Source organism: Engraulis encrasicolus, chromosome 21 (assembly GCF_034702125.1).
Source record: "Engraulis encrasicolus isolate BLACKSEA-1 chromosome 21, IST_EnEncr_1.0, whole genome shotgun sequence".
In the NCBI taxonomy this organism is placed as follows: Eukaryota; Metazoa; Chordata; class Actinopteri; order Clupeiformes; family Engraulidae; genus Engraulis; species Engraulis encrasicolus.
The window spans coordinates 21,342,893-21,361,754 of NC_085877.1; the positions used below are offsets into that span (position 1 = coordinate 21,342,893).

The 18,862-nt window shown below is 44.2% G+C and overlaps 2 protein-coding genes across 12 annotated transcripts in view; one reads left to right on the plus strand and one right to left on the minus strand.

The window, feature by feature from the left end:
- Nucleotides 1–433: 433 nt before the first annotated feature.
- The window catches only part of ehbp1l1a (EH domain binding protein 1-like 1a), a 100,053-nt gene continuing 81,624 nt past the window's right edge, over nucleotides 434–18,862 (plus strand). For 3 of the 11 annotated variants that reach the window (XM_063186357.1, XM_063186360.1, XM_063186358.1), the window contains exon 1: nucleotides 435–798. In XM_063186357.1, the coding sequence (XP_063042427.1) occupies nucleotides 695–798 (104 nt within the window). In that variant the 5' untranslated portion in view covers nucleotides 435–694. Of the gene's footprint in view, nucleotides 799–18,862 lie in introns of all 11 variants that reach the window. The other 8 variants (XM_063186359.1, XM_063186361.1, XM_063186362.1 and 5 more) reach the window with 5 other exon arrangements.
- LOC134437627 (uncharacterized) overlaps nucleotides 16,818–18,862 on the minus strand; it is a 2,173-nt gene continuing 128 nt past the window's right edge. The window contains exons 1-3 of the mRNA XM_063187108.1: nucleotides 17,912–18,862; nucleotides 17,547–17,615; nucleotides 16,818–17,274 (exon numbers count right to left, since the gene is read on the minus strand). The exon at nucleotides 17,912–18,862 is cut by the window's right edge and continues 128 nt beyond it. Of these exons, the coding sequence (XP_063043178.1) occupies nucleotides 16,916–17,274; nucleotides 17,547–17,615; nucleotides 17,912–18,407 (924 nt within the window). The 5' untranslated portion in view covers nucleotides 18,408–18,862 and the 3' untranslated portion in view covers nucleotides 16,818–16,915. The remainder of the gene's footprint in view (nucleotides 17,275–17,546; nucleotides 17,616–17,911) is intronic.

Below are 18,862 nucleotides of genomic sequence, written 5' to 3' on the forward strand. Positions count from 1 at the left end.
AAAGGACTCAGAAGAGTATTTCTACCGTTTTTTTTAGTTGTTTTTTTACCAACACCATTGGTTGTCAATGGTTTTTAATCTGATTGACATAGCCCTGTGTGTTGGACTGTTTTGTTCACTTCATTTATTTATTTTTGATCTTATCAGTCATACTGCCAAAGTGGAATTCCTAGGCTACCAATAACCATTTTAATTATAATTTCCCACTCATCATAGTCAATTATGGCAAAGACAGTGGGATTGGCCTTTTCATTGTTTTAATTTGTTGAATAGATTAGGGCCCTAATTATTATCTTATGTAGATTGTTATATAAAAGAAAACCCAGTTAATCAAAAAACAACCTATTCATTATTTCTGTAAGTGGGTGGGGGACTTGAGAGTGACTGGCTGGGAGGGCTGGAAGTTCAACTGTGAACGCCTCCTTTGACAGGCTACGGCGTGCTAATGTTTTGCACCGTCTCGACTGCTTGACATGCGTTACTAGAACAGAACTACACGACTAGCGACTATACGAGAAAACTCAACTGCGTTGTACGGACTGCTCGCGCCGCTGTTGCCAGTGGAATCTTGTAGTTCCAGAAGGGGGGACACCCAAAAGGCACTGGCTGTTCCAGGGCTAAACTGACTGACTTCGCCCGTGCCATGACTTGCACCGCCGGGTGTCCGTGAAAATAATAAGAATCGGCAGCAGTCATGACATCGGTTTGGAAAAGACTTCAGCGAGTCGGGAAGAGGGCTTCGAAGTTTCAATTCGCTGCGACTTACCAGGAACTGGTGGTTGAATGCACGAACAAATGGTAGGTTATTTCTGAGAGAACACACCATACAAGTCACTATTAACTGATTGAAACAACCATACAGACGTAGTTTCCCCTCTTATCGACTGGTAGACTATAGTCTATTTTTTGCCTATGTCGTAAATATCACCTTTACGCATGGTGGTCTATGGTGCTTAATTCGCACGCTGATGCGGGAGGTGGTTGTCAACTTCAGGAGGGAATCAATTACAACATTACGTTCAATAGATGTTGCCATTTTCACATATTTTGTCGGGAAAGTCGACTTGAGAGTTCACCCATCAAAGGCAACCTGTACAGTCTGTCTCATCTCGGTGCCAAAGTCATCGCCAGTCGCCACAAGGAAGTGGCACCGAGACAGCATCAGTGCTATAGTAGCTTATCAAACTTGGCCTGGCTGGCTGCTATATCTTATATCGTTGGAGAACAATGGTTTCATTGGAAGCCGTGTGAAAATGAAAAATGAGTTCAGTTTACCCGTTTGAGCAAGTTTTACTGTCTAAATGGTCATTGACAATTTGCGTTCACGTGCTTCCTGGGCGTCATGAGACAACGTAATATGATAGTAGTCATAGAATGCCCTGTTGATGTCTATGAACTTTTCCTTTCAATCTTGACACTTGAAATATTCCGCCAATGTATTTGTCACGTCCAAGTATCACTTAACGGCAGCTGTCCTATTCCTTTTCAACCATGGCAGGTTCGTTTATCATTACTTACCATGTTGTAACCACCTTGCTCGCTGTTGCAAGATTTTGTTGTCGCTCCTTGGTATTTTTGTAGGCTCAAGTCTCGCTGGCAACTTTCTGCTGTGGTGGGAATATACATGATTTTTAGAAAAAAAGAAAGTAGGCTATTGACACCAGTGTAGGTTTTTAAGGTGCTGGCCACTTGTGCATTCTAATATCAAAGAAAAATTGCAATTGTCTTGGGCTTATAAAGTATTACCATGGCTGTGGCTGACACCGAGACAGCCTGATGTGATAGATGTGGTAGCAGGGGCAGCAAAGCTTTATGGGGGGAAGCAGGTCATTTGCCCCTGGGCCCAGGGCCCTGATATATGCGGGGTGGGGGGGGCTATTATGAGCTTGGCAGACCGTATGGGGGGCCCTATCTGAGCTTTTGCCGGGGCTCCTTGTGCAATTCTTCCGCCACTGTGTGTGATAGAGTGTTGACTTGCATTCTCATGTCCTCCTAGGGATTTTAATTTTACAGTGGGATAGTGTGTTTAGCCATGTGGCATATGAGGTATTATAATAACTGGCTTCCATGGGTGGTTTGACACACCCTGATGTTGTTGTTTGTATATCATAGTCATTTTGTCCTTGTCATGTCGACTATAGCAACTTCATGTCTGTTGAATTGAGATGTGATGTGATGTGCTTGTCTTTTTTCTCCATATGAAGGGGAATTATAATGATTGGGTGGAAGGTGTAAGAGAGCCTGGTCTTTCTGATGTGGTCATTGTAGTGGTTGTCGTTTGTATGTCGTTGTCATTTTTCCTAAGTCATATCTTTGTGGCTTCATTGTTTTGTACTTAAAGAATGGACCATGCTTGTCTATAAGCCACATGTTATGTTGTGTTTTTATAGTGGTTGTTTGTGTTTGTCATTGTCATCTGCTGAGTCAGTGTTTTGTTTGGTGAAGGCCATCGTCACATCTTCCTGCTGACGTCATGTGTTGTTGGATGTGATGGGCAGTAATGATGTAAGAGGTGGAGCATAGTGGATGCTGCTGCTATAACCTTAACAAGAGCCTTAAGTAACAGATTAAGACTTGACAATGAAGTCATCACTTAACAGAGGCTTTGATCAAATAATGTTTAAAGTGCTGGAGGAGGGAAACCCTGGATGTGATGTGAGGTGATGTGCTGTGATAATCAGGGCTGCTGACAGCTTATTCCGGCCCCAGGACAAAGTCATCTGAAAGAGTCCCCCCATCCAATACATACAATGTAATGATTTAAAAAAAAACAACAAAACATTTTTTTTAGGGCTTTTGCCTTTATTTCTGACAGGATAGTTAAGGAGAGACAGGAAATGAGTGAAGAGAGCGAGACAGGGAAGGATTGGCAAATGACCCGGGCAGGAATCGACCTGGGTTCGCCGGCGTAGTTAGCCAGTGCCCTACCATTAGGCCACGGCAGGACCATACATGGTTAATGTAATGATTAATGAAAACCCACTTCGGGCCCCATCTCTCCCTGGGCCTGGGGCAACTGACCCCCTAAGGCGCTGAAGAAGGCTTAGGCTGAAACGTCTGTCTGTCCCAGTATTAAAACTGTAAGAACTTCATTTTTCATTTTTTTTTAACTAAACATGAACTTTGCTGTTTGCTCGCACCCGAAGACTTTGTAAGAAACATTTGGGAGTTGAGCGCACTCTCTCTACAAAAAAAGCAACTGACCCCTTTGTCACAGTCCCTGCCTGCCTCCCTGGTGATGATGATGTAAGAGGCTGAGGTAGGAAGGTCCGCATCATCATGGGCTTGTACGGCAGATGCTGCTGTGCTGACTCACTGAGAGGAGTGGAGTGCAGTCAAGCGGACTAAGATGCCACTGAGAAACACAAGCAAGCGACCAGCACGTGGATGGATGCAGCACCCACATGCCTGCACACATGCAATGCACTGACTGCACTACACACATGCAGTAGGCACAGTGACTACTTACATAGTGCATCTGCGCACACATGCGTGCATGCACACACACACACACACACTCACACACACACAAACACACAGGTGCGTGAACACAGTCACGCATGCGCACAGGCACATGCACATGCACATGCACACACACATACATACACACACACACACACACACACACACACACACACACACACACACACATGCAGTAGGCACAGTGACTACTTACATAGTGCATCTGCGCACACATGCGTGCATGCACACACACGCACACACACACACACACTCACACACACACAAACACACAGGTGCGTGAACACAGTCACGCATGCGCACAGGCACATGCACATGCACATGCACACATACATACACACACACACACACTCACACACACGCGCGCGCGCGCACACGCACACACACGCACATGCCTTCTTTTGCCCCTGAGTCACATAAACTCAGTCACTAAGAGGCGTAGCTACAAAGTGTCAACATGCTTAGATATAGAGGTTTGTAGAAAATCTGTCCTTCTCTTCTTCTCTCTTTATAAACATCTCGTTCACAAACACACTCTCTCTCTTACACACACACACACACACACACACACACACACACACACACACACACACACACACACACACACACACACACACACACACACACACACACACACACACACACACACACACACACACACACCACTTAACCACCCCCCCACGCACAAACACCACAGCACCGCTGCACACACAGACTCCCACCCCTCACAAAGGACAGCTTGTTACACTCCCATGATGTGTGCTAACAACCTGCTTCCTGTCCAGAACAGCCCCTCTCTCTGCCAGAACAGCATGCATGCATGTTCTACTATCTATCTACTAACTACATGCTGTGCTGCTGCTGCGGCGGCTGCTACGCGGTTGTTGTTCCCCCTTCACCCAGATCTTAGTACTGTAGAGGTCAACCATTGCTGTGTGGTGTGTGTGTGCTCTCCTCCTTCTTGTCCTCCTCAAAGCAGAACAATGGCCTACAGGGCCCTAGAGCAAGGCACTTGCCAAATCCCTGGGGAAAAAACTAAGGGACACATCATTTTCTTGAGGGTGTGGGTGTCCTCCGCTAGAATTGTTTTTTTTCTTAGATGCAATAACCTGCATTTCCGGCATTTTAGTCAAATTGCATCCCTTTTCAGCTCAATACGGAAACGCACTTTTGTTTATAAATACTATTCGGTATTTCAAGGGACGGTTGGCACTACTTATAGGGCCCCCCATACAGTCTACCAAGGTTACAATAGGGCCCCCACCACCAGTATGGGAGGGCCCTGCGGTAAGCGCCCTGCGCGCCCTGTTTATAGGTCCGGCCCTGACCGCCCTCACTACCCTCATACCCCCATATCCCAACATAGACATCCACATCTGGCCTAAAATCATGAATAGTTTTGTATGCTAGTAGCAACCATTAAGGGGGCCCTTTCTTGTTGTCTGGCCCAGGGGCCCATGGAAACATAATCCGCCCCTGACCATCATGGCCTTGGCAGACACCCTGTGGTGGGAGTCGCCTTCAATTCCATCAGCATTATTCATGCAAGGCGTAGCGACACGTGCTGTCTCTAGCACCAACAACAACACAAGCTCTTACACACGCACGCACACACGCACGCACGCACAAACACACACAAACACACACACACACACACACACACACACACACACACACACACACACACACACACACACACACACACACACACACACACACACACACACACACACACACACATGCATGTGCGGACTATACAAATACAGTATGCAGTGCACACATACACACACACACACACACTGATATATACACACGTATGTACGCACTATGCACACACACACAACCACACACGCACACACGCGCACACACACACACACACACACACACATGCAGTGCAAATGTAGTATATTAATGCGCACATTCTTACACAGACAGACACGCATGAAAAAATACAGTATATAAAATACAGTATGCACACACATACGCACGGACGCAGGCAGGCACGCACGTACGCACGCACGCACACTCAAATACACACTAACACACTGACTGTGTACACACACCTAGTCTCAGAGCTCCATAGCAGAGGTGCACCTCCGCCCACTACTCCCCGGCCTACACATCCATCTCATGGGGCCTCTTACAGCAGTCTGCCTCACTGACTTACAGCGTCAGACATCCATATTGGATTTGCATCAAACGTGTTTAAATGTTTTGTTGTTTTATGGCCCCTGCTGGAGATGTAGGGAGATTATAAACGAATATGCAAGAGAGCACATCTGTATTGATCCTAGACTGAGGCACTGGACTGGTTCGATCCCTGTGCTGCGCCAGGAGGAATATTGTGTGTGTGTGTGTGTGTGTGTGTGTGTGTGTGTGTGTGTGTGTGTGTGTGTGTGTGTGTGTGTGTGTGTGTGTGTGTGTGTGTGTGTGTGTGTGTGTGTGTGTGTGAGTGTGAGTGAGTGTGTGTGAGTGCGTGCGTGCGTGTGTGTGCACGCGTGCGCATGTGTGCGCGTGTGTGCATGTGAGTGTGCATGTGCGTGTGGTGTGCGCACGTGTATGTGTGTGGTTGAGAGACAGAAAGAGAGAGAGATAGAGAGAGATTGGACATCAGTGCAGTATTCTCCTGCCTGCAACCTCCCTCCTCTGTGGCTGAAGTGTCCTTGAGCAGAGGGCCTCATAACATAACCCCACCATTACACAGAGAGGGACTTCCCCCTGTGCCTAATTCACTTTACTGTACACATTGCCCTGGATAAGAATGTTAGCTACTAAATGTCATGTCATTTGCTGTAATGACATTAAAGGGACACAAGGCCTGTATGATATGCATCGCCTTGATGGCTCTTCAGAACCCAGTGTACCGTCACACCGGTGTGACGGGAATGTTCGGGCAGTGAAAGTTCTATAGAATTCTGGGCGTCATTCAATACAATATGGAATTGTAGAATCTTACATTGTTATAGAACACATTATTTTTATAGAATGCTCAAAAGCCCACACTCTTAAAGGTTAAGAGCTATCACATGTGTTGCATACAGCAGGGGCCGAATTTTGGCTCAATAAAAGCTCTTGTGTCTATTACCAATGTGGACATATTTTGCCATGTTCAACAGTTTAGCAACATAAATGTAACGCTATTTTTGTTGGTGTTTACATTACATTACATTGTATTGCACTTAGCTGTCACATTTTACCAATACGACTTACAGTTACTGTATATATACAGGGTATTGGTTCTAGTCCCTTGAGCAATGTTCCTTGTTGAAGGGTACTTCAGCCGTGGATGGCGGTGTAGGGAGAGGTAGGGGTGGCATTCAAACCTGCAATCCTCTGATCTTAAGACCACCTCTCTAACCATTAGGTCACGGCTGAGCGATGGCTGGTCTTACTCTCTTAGTGTTTAATTAACGCTGCACAAATTGTCGCAGGGCTATATTTTATTTATGCTACACATATGCAGAAGTGTCAAAAGTAAAAGTAAATTCATGATGTAAGTACAACACTGGCAGACAGTATTACATAGCTGTTACACCATTTACTCCATTATACTTAATGAGGTAGATAGACTGTGTTGTTACTGAAAACCTAACAGGAGCCCGCCACAACTTTGATCCAACCAGTGCAACCAGTCAGCGGATCGTAAGACAAGTAGACAGGTCTGCTGGTTATTACTCAGATAAGCTACTTGTGTTGGAAGGAATCAGTGTTTCTTCTTTTACTTTAACTTTTAGTTTTGACTCCTCTGCACATATGGACATGGCAGCTGGAGATGCTGAGTCTATAGATGCCTCTGTGGATTAGCCAGAATGCAATACGATACAGAGAGTGTCAAGCTCAATCTGTTTGATAGAGGAGCCTTACTGTGTCGAGAGTTTGTATTATGTTGTGGGCGTCGTGTGGTGCAAGAGTCACATTTCAAATGTGTTGGAAGAAAATTATATGCATAGACATGTGTAAGCTTAATCCTTGGAAATACTGCTATATGTAAAAATCAAAAAAGGGTGGACCGTTCCTAAAATGATTCATGTTGCTTCACACCTGACTGACGTTTAACTTCCCAGCCGCACTAACTTGATCCTGTGTGTGTCAAGCTTAATCTGCTTGATAGAGGAGCCACTTATGAGAGTTTGTATTATGTTGTTGTGGGCGTCATGCGGTGCTAGAGTCGCATTTCAAATGTGGTGGGAGACTCCCGGACTGGAGGTCGCAGCGGGAGACTTGAGATCTCTGTTGTTTATGCCTTTCTCTTGGCGTTGCATTGCAGTTGCGCAATGTGTGTCTTACAGCCAACACAGAGGTGTTCACTTGGTAAGTGAGAGTGCTGATTCTGTGTGTGTGTGTGTGTGTGTGTGTGTGTGTGTGTGTGTGTGTGTGTGTGTGTGTGTGTGTGTGTGTGTGTGTGTGTGTGTGTGTGTGTGTGTGTGTGTGTGTGTGTGTGTGTGTGTGTGTGTGTGTGTGTGTCTATCTGTGTCTGTGTGTGTCTGTGTTCATATTTGTGCCTGTGATCGTCGCACACATGCACATGAATGGAGGCATGTCTCGACTAGAGCTAGTGACTTCCACAACAAATACACCACACTGGTGGCCCCCTTCTATCGATCATAGTTACATACAGTGTTGCCAGATGGGGCGGTTTCACTACTGATAAGGGTGTTGCCAGATTAGGCTGATTAGGATGTGTAAAAAAGGGCACCTGAGCGGGTTTTTCTGACAGATTTGTGGCCATAGAAATGAATAAGATTTAGTTCAAATTGGGCGGGATTTAGTGCTTCCAGGTGGGTTGTGAGCATTGTTTGGGCTATAAATCATCCGTCTCATTTGGCAACTCTTGGTTACATAAGCAGAGACAGAGACGCTAGCAGCAGCAGCAGCATTAGCCTGGCTGGCAGTATGTTTTGACGTGCTGGTTTATGTTAGCCGGTTGGCAGGGCCGGATTAAGATGGCCTGGGGCCCCTAGGCTACAAGTTGATGCTTGGCCCCCTGGAAAGCAAATGTTGTGTCAAATTTAAAGGGACGGTATCATAAGTACAAGCTAGGAATTAGGGACAACACGTCTACCAACGGTACTCACCATGACAGATGACTTTTCAATATTGCATCTTGTTATAATTCTGCAATTTTTCAGTTTTGACCAATTGGGGCCCCCCTGGCCGGTGGGGGGCCCTGGGCTGCAGCCATAGCAAGCCTGTGCATTGATCCGGCCCTGCCGGCTGAAGGAATGTGTGAAATGTGGAATGGCAGGCCTCAGCTACTGTGATAGAGATTGATCAGGTGGAAACATGATGTGGAGAGACTGAGGCACTTCTTACTCGGAGCTATTGGCTTAGGCAAGGGCCACCCTGTTATGAATTTGCTGCTACGAGAATAGCAATGAACAAGTTGTAATGTATTACTGACGAATTTCATGGTAGTGTAGTAGTATTGTGGTTTTGAAGTCTTTTCAACGATTATTACAGTGCTCCACCGAGTCCGTGTGCATTCTCCCTTCTGATAAGGGTAGGATTTGATATTGCAACGTTCCTATCCCAAGCCTCCTTAAAGGAACAGTCCTCCTCATTTCAGGAAATTGCTTGTATGTAGTGAAGCCTTGGTCAAATATGAGAATACATAGGATTTTTTCTCTACACATTTGTGTTTGCACTGCCTAGTTTAATAGTCCAGTGATCACTTGTGGCTTGATACTAATGGTACGGTACCATGGACCTCCATTGATTACAGGCCTACTAAGCTATGCTAATAATTATAATACTAAAAAATCTAAGTACTGAACACTCTGAGAACAAAATTACATGCATACTTGTATTCATGTGTTATAAGTTGGAAATACTGCAAATATGTGAAAATCAAAAAAGGGTGGACTGTTCCTGAAATGATTCACGTTGCCTCATCTGACTCGACTTGTTGGATGGCCCAGAGCTGCGCTAACTTGATCCTGCCTAGAAAAGGAAGTTGACTGTCTGTGAGGTAGAGCCATGTGTCCGAACAGGCAAGCGGGCCACAATATTCACCATGCGTCAGGATATGATATGCTCCCTCAGCTAATTTCACAAAGAGCTGCCCTCAGACTCCATAAAGCAAAAGAGTTTAATTGTAAGCAACTTGACTTGTTGTGGGAGCGTTTAGAAGAGTGTTCACGCACGCAGGCACACACGCACGCACACACACACACACACACACACACACACACACACACACACACACACACACACACACACACACACACACACACACACACACACACACACACACACACACACACACAGCAAAACTGTTTAATTGTTTGCAATTTGACTTCTTGTGGGAGCGTTAGAAGTGTGTTCAAACACGCACGTACGCATGCATGCACATACGCACACACACACACACGTACACACACTCTACAGCCCCCGCCAAGTGTTCCTGGAAGTGGTCAGTGCAGTCACAGCCTGCCCTTTGACCTTTTGAGAATGTGACGCCCCCCTCCCCCCCTCCAGTGACACGTGGGGGCCATAGGATCATACTGTAGCATAGTGTTTCTCAACGGGGCCGGTACAGTCCCCCGGGGGGGAGCCGTTGGGGAGATCAATGGGGGTGTTGAGAAGGGTGCAGCTGAAAGGGGGCGTTGCTTAGTTGCCATTGGGGGGCATTAGTCCATTTACAGTAATTTTTCAATACTATGGGGGGCATTGTCAGGCTGATGATGAGGCCAAGGGGGCGTTTGTTCAAAAAAGGTTGAGAACCACTACTGTAGTGTAGCATGAGCTGGCTGGCTGTCCCGGTCGGCACGATGGCTAATATTGGCGTTGGCGGCTTTCTGAAGGCTGAAGGGCAGAGTGCCGTGCTGTGTTTGTGTGTGTGTGTGTGTGTGTGTGTGTGTGTGTGTGTGTGTGTGTGTGTGTGTGTGTGTGTGTGTGTGTGTGTGTGTGTGTGTGTGTGTGTTTAGGCAATCATGGTGCGCCGCTACTGTATAAATGTTGTGTCAGTGTGTCATATACTTACATACGTCATTTTATGTATCATTTGTGTATGTGTCACTGGTGCCACAGTGTTAGTTCTATGTGTGTGTGTGTGTGTGTGTGTGTGTGTGTGTGTGTGTGTGTGTGTGTGTGTGTGTGTGTGTGTGTGTGTGTGTGTGTGTGTGTGTGTGTGTGTGTGTGTGTGTATGCGCGTGTTGTATGCGTCGGTGGGGGTAAAGGCTACTTCTGCTAGAACTGATGTAGGCCAGGCCATGACATGTCCGTTCTCTGAGTGACCATGCACTGGACACGCTGGTGACACCCTGGTGACACATGCTCAGCTGCTGTGTGGTGTGGTGTCGTGGCTGTCATGGCATGGCATCCCTCTGATGTGTCTCACTGGTGACTAAGGGATTTGTTCCCCCATAGTGCCGCTGATCTGATCCCTAGCTGGCTAAACTGGAAGCTGTTGCTGTGTGGGTCAGAATAATTGAGTGGCTCTTGATGTCTAGTAGCACACACAGTATTAACCCCTTAACGCAGAGCCTGTTATAACCTTACTCTCACCAAAATTGTCATGACTATGTCTTAATCGGTTACTTAAGACCCTCAGTAATGTCATAGAAGTGTTGTTATAATGTAGTTGAGTATTTTCAGCAAACAGTGAATAGGCCCGCATCTGCAGTAAAAGGCTACATCACAGAATCAGTTTATTTGGATAAGTACACTTACAGAGTATTGCACAGGTAGACATTATATGAGGCATTTGACTGTGTGGTAGGAACTTATAGGCAATTGGGGCATACATTTAACATAGAAATAATTTTAAACAAGTCAATTTTCTGTATGGTAGATGTGTAGGCTCTCTAAATAGATATATTTGTTCCCTCATAGTGGCACTGGTCTGATCCCTTGCTAGCTAAACTGGAAGCTGTTGCTGTGTGGGTCAGAATAACTGACTGTCCCTTGTGGATACCATCGGACTAAACTATACAGAATCTGGATCACAATAGGAATCAATTGAATTGGCCAAATACTACTCTTACAAGTATTATGTATATTCTAAAAGGAATTCTATGACTTCTTTGAAGTCTTATATCAACTTGTAGGCGTACATTCCTATAATAACTTTCAACTTATGGATATACATTTACATTCCTATAACTTTCAACTTATGGATATACATTTACATTCCTATAACTTTCAACTTATAGGCATATACATGAATACATCCCTATAACATTCAATAGCCAGGAAATAAACAGTACACATATTCTGCACATTATACCTAAGCAATCAATATAGACAAAAGTGTACAGTTCATAGCCTATATAAGCACATGTATACAGTAACATACAAGACGAATACACACAGAGGGGGACATAGATCAGCTGTAACAGTGTAGCGTGGGCTAATGTGCAGCATTGTTTCAGCATGACTGCTGATATTCACATTACGTCATCTGCCAGCCACTCCTTCAGCAAAGTGAATCCACTGCAACCTTCACTGTAACCTTCCAGGCAACTAGTGGCTTTGGTTAAGGATTCACAGTCACAGTTCTCAGTCAGTGTCGACTTCAGAATGAGTGCTGAATCTTTGTCCTGAGGCTTATTTAGCAGACATTGCTGAATGGTTATATTTTGGCCCTTTTCTTGCACATTTCTGTTTCTGTTCTCTTGTACAGCTCTGGCTGAAGTTAAACCTTACAGTAACACATACACCTCTCAAGGTTATGATATGTTACATGTACTTGTCAGTTGCAAACATGTGACCCTGTATGATACTATATCAGTGGGTGCCTCAGAAACAGTGTTGCCACAGTGCTACTTGGGATGGCCGTCTGCGGGTAAAAACGGGAAAAATCGGCCATTTTGCGTTTTTTTGTGCAGTTTTATGCCCATAGAAACCAATGCAATTTGTTGAAATTGAGCGGAGTTTAGTGGCTCCAGACGGTTTCTGATCACAATTTGGGCGGAATTTGATCAGACACATTTGGCAACACTGCTCAGAAACTGGTTTGCGGCTTGGAATGTTTGTGTAGATCTGTTGACCTTGTTCTGATTGTATTCTTGGAATCTGTGCTTGATTTACTGTACTGTTGGCTTGGAGTACTGTACTTTAATACACTGTCACAGATACAACAGATAGCCAGTGTGCTTCACTCTTTAGCATCTTCAATTGAAGTACGTGCTCTCTCACCACCACCACCACCACTACAGCTACCACCACCACCACCATCACCACCACCACCATGACCACCACCACCACCACCACCATCACCACCACCACCATGACCACCACCATTACAGCTACCACCACCACTACAGCTACCACCACCACCACCACCACCACCATGACCACCACCACCACCACCACTACAGCTACCACCACCACCACCACCACCACAACCACCACCACCACAGCCTTTCCTCCCTTCATCAGTCATCAGTAGGATGCTTTTGCACTCCCCAATTTGAATGGGTGGGTTGAATGCAACCAACCGATTTGTGTAATGCAGAGGTAGAAGTACTCTGACACATATAATTACTACACCAGTAGTATGATATTACAATGTTTTAAACCATTTAATATCATAACACTAGTGTTGTAATTCCATCTGTAAGAGCACTTCTACTTCTACTTAACACAACTCTGGTAACTAATGATTCGAATTAATAGACAGTAGACGTCATCTATTACACTGGCATTTTTGGTTGTTCCGACCTTTTTCACTTGTTGAAATAGTAGGCTATGTGTACGCTTTCCTGAAGAAGATCTGAGGGACCGAAATGCTGTGAGTAAAACCGTAAAAATACAGGCGTAAGGACCGGTGTGCGCTGGGGATATTGGTCTACTAGGCCTACCCTATACTATATTGGTCTCCAAGCCCCAGTTCTGAGCAGTCAGTAACTTTAGTGGGCCATTGGCCGAAGCTATTTCTATCCTCTCGCTGTCGTCCCCCCTCACCCCTCACTCACGCGCTTCAACACTTGCTCTTACAGTCACTCTGTGGTGGCAACCAACCCCACCCCCCCCACACACACACACACACACACACACACACACACACACACACACACACGCACACACACACGCACACGCACACACACACACACACACACACACACACACACACACACACACACACACACACACACACACACTTCCAAACTGTCAACCTAGACCAGTGGTTCCCAAACTTTTTCAGCTGGGACCCCCTTTTGGTCTTAAGAATATTTTTGCTACCCCACACCCGCCACCATAGTCTTAGCCTAGCAATGGATTTCTAGCAAGATTAGCAACAAACTGTCAATGGAAAATCTAGTAACATTAATGGACAAAAAAATTGTCTATGCCAATGTTGCATAGAAATCAGGACATTGCAGGACAGCAAATACATCTACTAATCAGTGAATACTGTTGCTAACCAAATTATTGATCTATGTTAGGTGTTTAACTGTGGATTTCCTGTTGTTATGATATATCCCTTTTCTCCGCAACGCCCCTTCAGTACGTCCGCGACCCCCCGAGGGGTCCCGGCATCCAGTAAGGGACTCACTGACCTAACACACACACACACACACACACACACACACACACACACACACACACACACACGCCACCCTCCTGTCCTGAAACACACAGCTGCCATAAGGCCGTCTGCAACCTGAGCCCTGCAACCAGAACTCTACCGGGTCACATCATACACCATCAGAGACCTCTTTAGCGGCTTGCTAAAGGCCGCTATGCTAACCTTTACACTGCCAACTTTATTTCTGTCAGGTCAAGTGCATTAACGTCAAGGAACACGAGACATGAATACGACTCTGAATGCAATTTCTCAATTGAATAAGTTATGGATTACATTTGGCGGTATGACTCTGTTCAGAGGAGTCCCCTGATTTCCATGAGCACTATGAAAAAAGCAGAGTGCAGGGAGGACCACAGCAGTAGCATTAGGGGATGCTTGCCCAATTGAAGATTTCGAGAGCCAACTGGGCCCCAATGAACAGAGCACCCAACAGGACAAAGAGTAGCATTTGCCGTGTTAGTTATACACAACAAGGTGGAGCTGGGGGTGGGTCGCTAAGGAAGACTTGTGCAGCTTTGAGTTGGGATAGCCAGTATTGTCATTTTGTTATCTCACAAAGCCAGTGTGATGAAGTGGTCCGCACACTGGGCATTAGCTCCAAACATTTAAACTTTATTTATAAAGTTTATATTTTGCCCAGTGTGCCCAGTGTCACTCCTTAGTGACAATATGACAATACAAATGTGACAAATGACAATAAACATATAAACTTTAATAAAGTTGATATTTTAGGAGCTAATGCCCAGTGTGCGGACCACTTCATCACACTGTCTACCACTTTATGTCTGGCACCTGGATAACTGCTTTGTGGAAGTGCGCACCCCAACCTCCAAACGCTATTATCTCACAAAGCCACACATCAATACACATTTTTACACATTTTTAGCAGCCAAGACTTTCCCCAAGTCATTGTCACGAAGGAGTGTCACTAGAAAGACTCAGATAACACCAATCGCAGCACAGGGGTATAGGACATTTATTTTTATCTTAGCCAAACTTGTAAAAAAGAAATATGCACATAATATGGTAGTCACATGATTGTGGATGTCTATGTCTCCATTCATGTCTATGAGCTTGATTGCTGTGTTGCAGCTCATGTGTGTATTTGTGTCAATGTAGATGCGACTTAGTGACAGCTGTGCTCATTTTGCTATAAATCATATATTGCAGTCACTTTGATCTTTGTTGCTCCCCCATTTACTGAGCCCATTTCTTGCTGCTACCATAAGAGCAGTTTGTATCGTCAACCATTCATCAACCAACATGAGTTTAGGATACTGCTATACTGTTATACTACATGTGTGTTTATAGGATATATAGCCTATTCTGTGTGTAATACTACAGGGACAATATATCAACATGAGGAAATTTGAGCCTGCCTAATATAAATAATATGTATGGGTGTAGCTGTTGTTTGGATGGCCACGTCTGTGTCTGTGTCTGCTTATTTTTCTGTATGTCTTGGACGTATGGAGTGTTTCTTCTATGGCATACTGTTATACTACATGTGTGTTTATAGGATATATAGCATATGCTGTGCGCAATATAATAGGGTGACAATATATCAACGTGAGGAAATTTGAGCCTGCCTAATATAAATAATATGTATGGGTGTAGCTGTTGTTTGGATGGCCACGTCTGTGTCTGTGTCTGGTTATTTTATGTGTCTCTTAAACGTATCGAGTCGGGAGCTGCTTTTTACGTGACCTGCAACTTGAGCCAGACATTTGGGAGACACCCTGCGCAGTCACCCTATAGGCCCGCACTTGTCACCAGTGTTGGGGAGATTACTTTTAAAACATATTGACTTACAAATTGCAGAGCACGTGGCTCAAAATGTAGTTTGGAACGTAATCCATTACTCTATCTGAGTAAAATAACCTGAATACTTTGAACACTTTTTGATGACTTTATAAAATGTCATTGACATATTGATATATTTGGCATTACGCATAATTGTTTGCATTGACCAGGCAGATTTTTCCTGCCCCTTGTGTAGTGGTATCAAAATGTGCAAGGACAATGCACTTTAACACATGCACTGGTGCCTCTGGCTACTCTGTATTCTAATTACCATCTTATTGAAGCAGTAACTGTAAGGGCATACAGTTACTCAAAATGTGTAATCTGAATACGGTAATCTGAGTACATGTACAGTAATCAGTTACTCGTCAAACTCGTCCTCACCACTTACTTTCTGACTTTCAGCCTATCGGAACAAGGAACAAGATCCCATAAAAACTCCAGTTCAAGCTGCATGTTGAAACTAAATCTAAACTAAACGTTTCGTGCCATGTGCCTTTTACTTACTGGTGGGTGGGTGGGTGTGTCGTTGCCTAGCAACTGAGTGTTGTCTATCTTGTCGTTGGCTGAGAGGCAGAGAAGGAGGAACTCTTTCTATTAAAAGCAATAAGTTGAACTTGTGATTTATGAGTGCCTAGCAATATGTGGTCTTCCAGGACAGCGTCAGAAGTATGATGGAGCTTATGAGGAAGCTAGCATGTCAGTTCTTTTTTCTTTTCTTTTTTTCAAGTCTGTGTGTGACTGTGGGTTAAAGGGGTCATACACATACGTACAGTGCATGTGCGCGTGTGTGTGTGTGTGTGTGTGTGTGTGTGCACGTGCGCGTGCGCGTGCGCGCGCGCATGCGCATTTGGTGTGTCATGGGTATGTATCAGACTGCTACACAAGGAAACTAGGCCGTGGGTTGTAAGTTGTTAAATGTGAGTACTCCTAGGTGAAGGTGTATTTGGTTGACAGTTTCCATACACTAAGACATTAAAAAGAACAAGCAACAACATGATAGATAATTAATACAATGTATTAAAATTAAAATACTTAATATCAATGTTGCAAATGTTAAAAAATATAATATTTCACTAGTGCACTAAATCAAAAGTATTATTAAATATTGATGAACAAGTATAGTTTATGCATCATTATTACAAAAATATTACTAAACAGCAGTGCCAGAATATATTTCATCTGGACTGCTGCTGCTGTTGCTGTATTGAAAACAGCCAGTCCTCCTCGTTGGAAGCAGGCCAGCATTCGCAGCCTCCTCTCCTCCTCCAAGAGAAGACCCTTCTTCTTCTTCTCCTCAAAGAGAACACCCTCCTTCTTCTCCTCCTCCAAGAGAAGACCCTTCTTCTTCTTCTCCTCCTCCTCATGCATGGTCAGAGGCCTCTGTACCAGCTCTAGGTCTCCAGCATTGGGAACCAGCACAAGGCTCTCACTGGCCTGGGAAGGCTCATCACCTCCGCCTGGCGAGGGAAGGGAGAGGGCATCCAATCAGTCAATCAGTCAGTCAGCCAAATCTATGGATCTATTCATTATCTACTGATATAAGCATTATAATCAGTCCAAATGTATATATACAATATCACAGTTTTATACGCAATCTTCATTCAATGGGCATTGAACCAAAAAAATTAAATAATTTAATGAAATCAAATCAGAAACAGGTTTGAATGTTCTGTACAATTACTATTATTATTATATAAAAAAAAACAACAACAACATATTTTCAGCTTACCGTTGTCTCTTTTGCACAAATCCTTGGAGAGTTGCTCCAGGTGACGGAGTAGGTCAATGTCGATGCCCGCTGTTAATAAAAAAAAGAAAAGAAAATGTTTCTTATTTAATGTCTGAGAATGACTGGAGTCACGCCAGAAAACAATTTTCTGTTTCATGTGTAACACAGTAAAGCTTTATCCAACTTAATCTAATCTAAAGTAATCATTTTGTTGAATGATTTTGTTGTATTCCATGCTCATAAAGATAGCAAATTATATGTACCGGTAAATAATTGAAAGGTAACAATAGTTTTAAGATAATATAAAGGGAGTTTGAGGAATAGTTAGAGTAACTTCTTGAGGACATAGATCACATAATACTTACAGGACAAGTTGGCATAGACAGACTCCAGTAGGCTGATACTCAGCGGAATATCAGCCTTGACCTGGGCTGCCTCTCCCTCAGACATCCCAACGTGTATAACTGCTGGGCCAGTAGCATCCCTGCTGTGCTGGGTAGCATGGACCCAGGACTTGTGGATGACCATGTTGTCAATTTTGATGTCCTCTTCATTCTCATAAAGTGTCTCCCACTTCACTGGACGTGGACGTGGGGCCTTTGTGGGTTCTTCATATTCAGATATAATGTCCATCACATGGACCTCCCTCCTCTTTCTGTCGGCCATTTGATTTCTCAGTTGCTTGGCCTCTTTTCTGAGTTTTTTCTTGCTTGGTTTAGCAAGTCTCTTCCAAATTCCTTTTCCAGATTTCTTCTTGTTGCTGTTGTCTTCCGTAGTGCTCCTTGATGAGTCTCTCTGATCATCATCAAAGTCCTCTCTAGGAGCAGGTAGGCAGCAGCGGAAAAAATCTTGAAGTCTCATGGTTAAAAAGCAGCTGTTCTCTTTGGTGTCTCAAGTTAGACTGAGCTGATCTTTGCTAAATTACTGAAGATTCTAGTTTGAAAATTCTATTCTGGAGTTCTAAGGTAAACATTCTATGGGATGTTGTCATGGCAATAAAGGAGTTGGTGTGAATCTCAAGAATAAAGCCTTTTAGAATGTTCATTCTGGTCTGCCCAGCTCACTCATTTTTGGCTGTTTTTGGCCATTGGTTTCCCCTTACTATTCATAAAAGGGTAGTTATTAAGTTATAAATAAATGAAAATGTACCTTAATTATTTTAGAAGCATGTTTTTTTAAATTCAATACATTGTCGGTATAATTATATGATACAATATGATATGATTATCTAAAATATAATGGGTTTTCCTTTTGAGAAAGAAGCACACATCACTTGCATTGCACTTACTGATTCTTTTTATAGTGCCCATTAAATA